The sequence below is a fragment of the Lepidothrix coronata genome, unplaced genomic scaffold (genome assembly GCF_001604755.1).
Source record: "Lepidothrix coronata isolate B3197 unplaced genomic scaffold, Lepidothrix_coronata-1.0 Scaffold156, whole genome shotgun sequence".
In the NCBI taxonomy this organism is placed as follows: Eukaryota; Metazoa; Chordata; class Aves; order Passeriformes; family Pipridae; genus Lepidothrix; species Lepidothrix coronata.
Window position 1 is genome coordinate 524,362 of NW_016690336.1, and position 9,148 is coordinate 533,509.

A 9,148-nucleotide genomic window follows, 5' to 3' on the forward strand; every position below is an offset into this window, starting at 1 on the left:
AAGATTGTTCCATGGTGGGACAAGGGGGTTCCATGCTGGGACAGGAGGGGTTCCATGGTGGTACAGGAGGGGTTCCAGGGTGGGACAAGATTGTTCCATGGTGGGACAAGGGGGTTCCATGCTGGGACAGGGGAGTTCCCTTGTGGGACAAGGCAGTTCCATGGTGGGACAAGATTGTTCCATAGCGGGACAAGCGGGTTCCACGCTGGGACAAGGTGGTTCCATGGTGGGACAAGAGGGTTCCACGCTGGGACAAGGTGGTTCCATGGTGGGACAAGGGGGGGATTCTACGGTGGGATAAGGGAGTTCCCTGGTGGGACAAGGGGGATGTTTCTTGGTGGGACAAGGGAAGTTCCACGGTGGGAGAGGGGGGGTTCCATAGAGGGACAAGGTGGTTCCACGGTGGGACAGGGGGTGTTCCATGGTGGGACCGGTACGACTTTCTGATTTCAAACAACAAAGAAACAAACTCACAGCTGACACTCATCTCCTTTTATCCCCTTGGTGGTGCAGAAGCACTTGCCGGTGTTGGTGTTGCAGACGGATGCGTGGCCATTGCACTTGCAGGCTGTGGAGCAGAGGGGGGAGAAGACACAACACTGAGCCAGGCAAGAGGAACAAACTCGACAGCAATTAAGTCCTTCAGCTGCCAAACTGAGCTACACCAACAATTAACATGCAGATGAAAACCCATTTGGTGCTCTTTGCTTCCCTTTTGTGCAGCCAAAAATAGAACCCGGCATCAAAACAGAGCGAGCGCGGCCCCAGGACTGATGTTTGTAGGAAATCATCACCTGACTGAGATTTTTAGCCTCAAAAATTTATTTGACTTCCTCTCCCCTTGACACACGGCAGTGGGAATGTCATGACTGGCAAGGGGAACGATGTTTGGAATAGTTTTGGGCTTGCTAAGACACCTCAGCCAAACTCAGAACTCTTGAGAGAAGAGTTTGGAAATTAAAACAAAGCTGGTGGGGCTTTTAGGGCCTTTTATAGAAATAAATAAATAGGAGAAAATAATGTCTCAATAGTCCTATTGAGAAAATAACATCCTTATCAACAGTGTCAGCAGAAAACATCTGGTGCCAAGAAAGAAGACGATGTCCATGTTGGAATTTGGGGCACACTCCCCAATATATTTTAGGATAACTTCGAGATGAATGTCAGGGGGTTGTGGTTGAAGAAAATCAGCAGAGTTCTGGACTTCCCTCAGGCTTGAGGCCTGCCCAAAATAGCCCAGTTTATATAGAGTTAGACCTGAGTTTGCTGGAGATCCAACCCAAGGTCCCAGGGTGGGGACACACGGGAGATTCGCTTCCCAAAAAGGCTCCTGGTTCAAACTAAATGCTCGTGTTGACACACTTTGACACCTTTATTCATAAAGGTGGAGAGGAGGAACAGAAAAAAAAAAAAAAGGGGGAAAAAAAAACCAAACTCAAAACCAAATCAACAAATTGGAACAAAACCAACACAACTCGTTGTCCCGGATTTCATGTGGAGAGAGAACAACTTTTCAGCCTTTAAGGAATTGTTCTCCCCGTGAAGGTGCATCCACCTGGAGCTGTGCACGGGAGAGGGTACAAAACAAGAAAGAAAAAAGTGCACAAAGAGAAAATCCCTTGTTTATGACCCCTGAGCTTGCTGGGAACAGGCTGCTTTAAGGTCTAGAGCCTCCTCGTTAAGAGACATAAAATCCTTCTCATTAATGGGCCACTCAAGGTACCAGCAGATTCTTAGACATCAAGTCCCCATCCTGAATATTCCTGCCAGCTTTTGACCTTTTTTTAGGGCTCCTTTTGATGTCCCCTTTCTTTCTGTTGGCACATAATGGAAGAATATTGTATCAGGGACACTTAATTGTGCCTCTCAGAGGTGGGTGAGTGGTTTCCTAGCAGCAACACGGAGCAAAATAGGAGGAAGCATAAAGGCTTATTGTGGGAACAAGGAGCCTGAATGAAAATTCGACAAAATAATTGTCTTCTGTGAAGGGAAACATACTTTTCATTAGTGGCACTTAAAGAAAAATAAGTCTCAGTACTGCTGAGAATGTCTTGTACTTCCTTCCTCCCGCTTTGCACGAGGGAAGCAAAGCGACGTCGGATCAATATTCAACACGAACACACATAAAATTCCTCCTAATTTTTAAGTTCCATGCTGTTTAGAGGCAGATTGCAGCATCTTGAGCATTAACATTAATGTTTCCCCCCACCCCTGCTCTTCAGCCTCGTGCTTATCAAGAAGCCTGAACACTCAAACATCTCTATTTACAACAAGAGAATCTATTTCTTTATCTGTTTTCCTCCAAGCCTACAACTAGAGATTATTTACTGAAGGGCTGGAATATGCATAAAGAGACATCTTCAAGTGTTTTTTTTTAAGAACTATGAACCTGGGAAACAAACTGTGGATAAAATGTACTGGATGTCCTCACTGGAGTCTCCAAACGACCATTTCCCTCCAGAGTCAGAGATGCCAGAGCAGACAAGCCAAAATTTTTTGGAACTGTTTTTTTGCCTGTGAATCCTGGTAAGAGTTTGATGCTGAACCACCCCATGGTGACTCTCCTTCCACCTCCTCCACAAACCACAGGTCACAGGCTCATTCAGAGATGGACACAGGGATCTTTACTCCTCTTCCCGCATTTCTGACAGCCCAGTTTCCCCATGGAAACACCATTACCCACCAGCCCAAGGCCGTTTTTCCATTCCACGTGCTCTACCTGCCCTCCAAGGCCTGGGGGAGCCCTGGGAGGGGGGGACAGGCAGGACACAGCACCAGCAGCTCCTGGGCCACCAGCAAAGGCTCCATGGAAATGTTGGGAAGCGCTGCCGCAGCCACAATCTGATTCCAGGCATAATAGAGCCTTCCCTTGGCTTGCAAATAACGTCCTTATCTCCCACCAGCATATTTTCATGGGGAACTTTAATCAGAGGACTCAAAAAAACCTCCTGAATGCAGAGAAAGCACCTTGCAGCTATTTTTACATTTGATGTGCTGCGTTTCCTGCCCTTCCTGATTAACACTCCTCGACTTGGGCACCTCCTAAAAGCAACCTCTGAGCAGTGATTTACCTGCCATTTAGGCACTGCCTGCCCAGCTCTGCCAACACCAGGCATGGGATGCAAACAGTCCTTTCATGGAAATAACTGCAGCTTGTCAACATTTTTCCAACACAAAGGGATATCACCTTGTGTTGGGATTTTTACAGGGGTACCTAGTGATGGAACAAGGGGTGATGGCTTTAAATTACAAGAGGGTAGGATTAGATGGGATATTGGGAAGGAATTGTTGGCTGGGAGGGTGGGCAGGCCCTGGCATAGGTTGGGCAGAGAAGCTGTGGCTGCCCCTGGATCCCTGGAAGTGTCCAAGGCCAGGTTGGAGCAACCTGGTCTAGTGGAAGGTGTCCCTGCCCATGGCAGGAGGTGGAACTGGATGAGCTTTAAGATCCCTTCCAACTCATTCCATGATCCTATGGATCATGATCCTAAGGATCCATGATGCCTCACACTATCACTGAGTGTGCAAACACAGGGATATTTTTGTGTCAGGCTGGAATGTACAACAACCATCTCCAGCACGGATGGGACTGTGGGCTCTGAACACAGAGCAGCACAAAACATCCCTCACAAATGCACAAAAAGAGTGGAATCAGCACATTATTAATGGGAAAGGAAGGAGGGATGTGGCTCAGAGGAGGGGGGGAAGCAGGAGCTGGCTCTGCTGCCCGTCAGGCAACCCTTATCTGAACAATTCCCCTCTGGAAAGCTTTCCACTGAGCAGAAATGACTGATGGGCAGGAGTCACCCTGCCTGCATCAGACAGGCTGATTTGCTCTCCTTGGCCTTTCCCAGCCTCCTGCTTCCCTCTCCCTTCTGCCTTCCCCGTAAATAGCGTTAAATCACAGCAAATTAAAACCCCGGGCCCAGAGCGCCGGAGAGCAAAGCACTTGTGCCATGAGCTGCTGCTCCATCAGATAAGGACTGAAAGCTGCTCCACAGTCCCTCAACACGTTTTCTAATTTGTTTTTCGGGCATCTGGATGATTTCAGCCTGTCATTCATCACCTCAACAACAAACTGTTTCGGGACGATCCTCGCGAGGGAGAGTCCAAAAAGGAACTCGCCCCCCATTCCCGCACGCACGGAAAAGCAACACCTTCCAACAGGCACGTTGTGATCCAGTGATTAAACTGAAAGCTCAGGGCAGGATTTTGTATCTTCTCAGGCAACTCGGCCTCAATTTATTCATCCCTGCACTTCAAATTATCTCCACCCGAAATGAGTTTACGAGTATCAGCGGTGTTTAATCTGCCAGATAATGTCGTGAAATCAAGTGTCAGAAACGCTTTCTCCTTTTGTACCTGTGTTGTAAAACCCTTTTCTCTAAGGAAGGTAGACATATCCCTGTATTATTTCCCCCCCCCCCTGTTTCCAGGACTCTGCCCACTGGGAAGGTTTTTGTAGCCCCAAACATCACCACCTCGCTCTTGCTTGGGGAAACAGGATGTTCACGTTCCACCTACAGACTCCCACCTTCATCCAAAAGGTCAGTGCTACTCCCAGTAAACATATTCAACGAAAATCCAAGGATTTTCTACTGGATTGTCTCCTTGGAAGGAGAAACTCAAAGTCTTCAACGTCCACTCATTAATCACCTTCACCTCTTTCTTCCAGGATGGCTGCAAACCACCCACACTGATTTCATGGCAGCGCTGCCACTGCTCTGCCACCAGCACTGGGATGTCTGTTCTACCTTTCCAGCCCTGTATCTGATTGTCTCACTCCACCCAGTGATATTCCATGAGCAGAATCCATGGGGATGGTGCTGTTTAACATCTCTGCTGGTGACAGGGACACAGTGGGATTGAGCTGGTGACCCCGAGATGTGTGGTGTGGTCACAGGCTGCAGAGAGGGGATGGAATGGCATCCAGGGGGAGCTGGACAGGCTGGAGAGGTGGGAATGTGGGAAACTCATGACTTGTCCTTTCAACAAGGACAAGTGCAGGTCCTGCACCTGAGTCAGAGCAATCCCAGCACAAACACGGACTGGGAGAATGGATGGAGAACAGCCCTGGGAGAAGGACTTGGGGGTGTTGGTGGGGGAGAAGCTGGAGATGCCCCAGCCAAGACCCTCCGTGCCCTGGGCTGATCCCCCAGTGTGGGCAACAGGACAGGGGGGGATTCTGCCCCTCTGACCCTGTCTGAGGTGAGACCCCCCTGCAGAGCTGCTCCAGCCCTGGGAACAACAGCACAAGGACGTGGAGCTGCTGGAGAGAGTCCAGAGGAGGCCCCGGAGCTGCTGCCAGGGCTGGAGCCCCTCTGCTCTGGAGCCAGGCTGGGAGAGCTGGGGGGGTTCCCCTGGAGAGAAGAAGGTTCCAGGGAGAGCTGAGAGCCCCTGGCAGGGCCTAAAGGGGCTCCAGGAGAGCTGGAGAGGGACTGGGGACAAGGCAGGGAGGGACAGGACACAGGGAATGGCTTCCCAGTGCCAAAGGGCAGGGATAGATGGGATATTGGGAAGGAATTCTTGGCTGAGAGGGTGGGGAGGCCCTGTCCCAGGTTGGGCAGAGAAGCTGTGGCTGCCCCTGGATCTCTGGAAGTGTCCAAGGCCAGGTTGGATGTGGCTTGGAGCAACCTGGGCTAGTGGAAGGTGTCCCTGCCCATGGCCTGGGGCTGGAATGAGATGATCTTTAGGATCCCTTCCAACCCAAACCATCCCCTGATTCTGTGATTAAGGCTGAGCAAGAAGCCCCTTCCCTCACATCTGCACATCCCCTCTCACAGCTGGATTCTGGTTTACAACTGCTCTTTCCATGCTACAACACTAAAAAATGCACAGCAGTTCCAAACAACGTCACGAGGCTGAAGGGCAAAACTCCAAGTCCTACATGTTCATTTCTCAATATTAACTGTATTGGCCTTTCAAGGAACATTTTTTTCCCCACTTTGTTAACTGGATCTCGCACAGCTTCGTGCCAAAGAGTCCCACCGTGCTTTACAAACTCGAAATGCAATTTTAACAGGGTTCTCCTAATCCTCCACTGAAATGCAGCCAAGCCCTCAGCTGAAACACGGGCAGCCTTTGTGAAGCAGACAATTAGAACCATAAACACTCACCACATTAACCAAATAGAATAGAAGGTGGGACTTAGATAAGCAGAAATCCGTTTGAGACGTCGGGATTAACGCTTTTCCTTCCCAAAACAGGCTCATCAAACCCTACAACACAGCCCTTTTTTCACTGTGGTCACTTCAAGTTTACAAAGGAGGGGGGGAAAAAAAAAATCATCGTAAAAAAAAAATCAGGAATTTCACCCGGCACCTGGAGAGGCTTTGATTCGGAGAAACGAGGGCTGAGCCTCGCTGGCAGGAGGGAAAACACGAATTATGGGGATGTAATTCCAGTGAGGATAAAAGAGGGAAGGAGCAAAGAGTGGGAGAACATCAAAGGGTTCAGTGCAGGGCAGATGGGAGGCGGCACTTACGCTGACACGTCCCCCCGTTGGTGGGATCCCCGTAGTAGCCAGAAATACAAGTTTCACAGTGTTTGCCTGTTGTCAGGTTCTCACATTTCTCACAGATGCTCTCGTTGACACACTTGCTGTGCCCGTTACACTGGCAGGCTGGAGGAAAAAAAAGCAAACAACAGGAAAAATGATGAGTATTCTGGCCCAAATTTAGTATTTGTGCTCAAACAGACCCTCAGGAGGGTGTGTTGTGCAGAGGATGAATTAAACCTTTTCCTGCACCTTCCAGAGAGGTTCTTGAAGTCTAACTGATCATACACGACCTCAAAGAGAGGTGGGCATTGAAAACCTGGAATTAAAAGCAAGAGATGGACAACTGAACTCTCAAACATTAGGGGCACACTGGACTGGAAGCTGCTGGTGGGATGGGTGACAAGGAATGGGGAGGGGAGTGTTTAGCAACAGCACAAGTCACTTTTTTCTGTAGGTTTTGGGTCAGAAACATGAGTTAAAAATCGCCCTGAGCGTTATTAAGAGTTAAATCAACCTTCAAAGGCCTTTCTTTCAAACAGAAATGCTGCTTCTGTTTCATTTATTCAAAAACGAAAAAAAAACAAACAAAAAGTGAAACCCTCAGTAATGATTTGTGGGGAAAGGAAAAATGAATAGTTAAATCTTCCTGCAGCAAAGCTCTGCAGCTCAGCTGCATTTCCAACTGCAATTCCTGCTTCCATGCTCTCCTCCCTCCACGACCAGGAGGGAACACAGACCCCAACGGACTTAAAAACCCTCTCCCCTCGCATTTAATTGCAATTAAAGCCTGGCCATTTACCTGGGCACTGGATGAAGGACCAGCTGTAGCTGTTCTCCACAGGGCACATGCTGACATTGAGGACGGGCTCCAGGCTCTGCTTCCCTGCCGGGGATGGGCTCGGCATCCTGACGGGACCCCGGAAAGAGCCTTCCATGCACTTGCCCTTCCCGGTGTTGCTGGGATCCGTGCACCACCCACAGCCAGGCTGCTCCAGGCAGTGAGCACACGTGCAGTAGCCTGAGCAGTTCTCAGCTGTAAAACAACCCCCAAAACCCCACGAAATTAGGGAATAAACCACCACCCCGAGGCGACGACGGACGCGGGAACCCCCGCGGGGCTTTTACGTTTATCTCGCCCGATCCATCCATATTTATCCTGATATTCCCAGTAATGTATATCCATATATTCATCCCTATCAACACATTTATTCCAGAATCTCAGCTAACAAAGGCTGCATTCATCAGTGAGTGATAAAACAGCCCCCCCCCAGCAGGTTTTCTGAACCATTACACAGCACCCGCTAAATCCAGAGGTTAATGTTCCCTCTCCAAAACATCTCCCGTTGATTTACAAGGGATCAGATGAGAAAATGAGCCATCTGGAAGCAAAAGCTAAAAAAAAAAACCAGCCTGTTTACTCTCTTTGAGTCCTTTCCTACCACATGTTTTAGCATCACATGCTATTATTTCAAGCACTTGCCCGAGTTGAAAAGCACAGCACACAAATACAGAATAAAATTCCACCCTTTAACCCTCCCTTTCTCTAACAGAGGTTGGATTTCAGGGGTGACAAACCCTTCACACACAGAAAACTTCTTCCATTCCTTCGTCCAGATCACCTTAAAAAAATACTTTGTAGATTCTTGGTGCTGCAAAGTGAGCAGGCTTTCTGTCTTTATGTTTAAATTGACAAGATTTGCCTTTAAAATAGGACAAAAATGTACTAGAAAAACGTTGTTTTCCATTATTTCAGCTTACTCATCTCCTGCCTGATGCTTCCTCCAACTTTTGACCTCTGGCAATAGAGGAAGTTCATTACTCTCCTGTTGGACTGTTCCTGAAACCCATTTTCTTCACCCTTCATTTTGCAGCACTTTTGACTTCCTTGCTCACACTCAGCTCGTAAAGATTTCAACATCAATAAAATAGCTTCTACATCTTCACTTGTTTTAGATTTTGGGGGCTCTTTCACCCCAGTTTGAAAAAAAAATGCAATATTCCAAAGCACCTTAAATCTTGGTCACCAGAAATCTTGGCCACTTTTACCTAAAATGGGTAAAAAAATGAATCATTTCTTTAAGAGAACCTAAAAATTTATAGTGAGGGGCTGTAAGGAGACAACACCTCAGAACAAAACACTTCTGTAAACCCTCATCTGGATTTTGATAAAGACTTCAACACAAATAACTTCTAAATCTTCATTTGTTTCAGATTTTTGGGGCTCTTTCACCCCAGTTTGAAAAACAACCCAAAATATTCTAAAGCACCAGAAATCTTGGCCACTTCTACCTAAGAGGGGTAAAAAATGAACCATTTCTTTAAGAGAAGTTAAAAAATTCTGGTGTGGGACTGTAAGGATACAACACTTTAGAACAAAACTCTTCTGTAAACCCTAATTTGAATTTTGATAAAGATTTCAACATAAATAAAATAACTTCCAAATCTTCATTTGCTTTTAGATTTTTGGGGCTCTTTCACCCCAGTTTGAAAAAAAACCACAATATTCTAAAGCACCAGAAATCTTGGCCACTTCTACCTAAGAGGGGTAAAAAATGAACCATTTCTTTAAGAGAAGTTAAAAATTTCTGGTGTGTGGGGCTGTAAGGAGACAACATTTCAGAACAAAACACTTCTGTAAACCCCAATTTGGAT

At 47.5% G+C, this 9,148-nt stretch overlaps 2 protein-coding genes across 2 annotated transcripts in view; one reads left to right on the top strand and one right to left on the bottom strand.

Annotated features, from left to right (window-relative positions):
- Positions 1–9,148, top strand: part of CUNH20orf194 (chromosome unknown C20orf194 homolog) — a 732,083-nt gene that overhangs the window by 509,252 nt on the left and 213,683 nt on the right. The gene's annotated exons all lie outside the window — the stretch shown is intronic.
- ATRN (attractin) overlaps positions 1–9,148 on the bottom strand; it is a 172,651-nt gene that overhangs the window by 75,234 nt on the left and 88,269 nt on the right. Inside the window, exons 18-20 of the mRNA XM_017828986.1 lie at positions 7,296–7,529; positions 6,482–6,619; positions 475–568 (exon numbers count right to left, since the gene is read on the bottom strand). Of these exons, the coding sequence (XP_017684475.1) occupies positions 475–568; positions 6,482–6,619; positions 7,296–7,529 (466 nt within the window). The remainder of the gene's footprint in view (positions 1–474; positions 569–6,481; positions 6,620–7,295; positions 7,530–9,148) is intronic.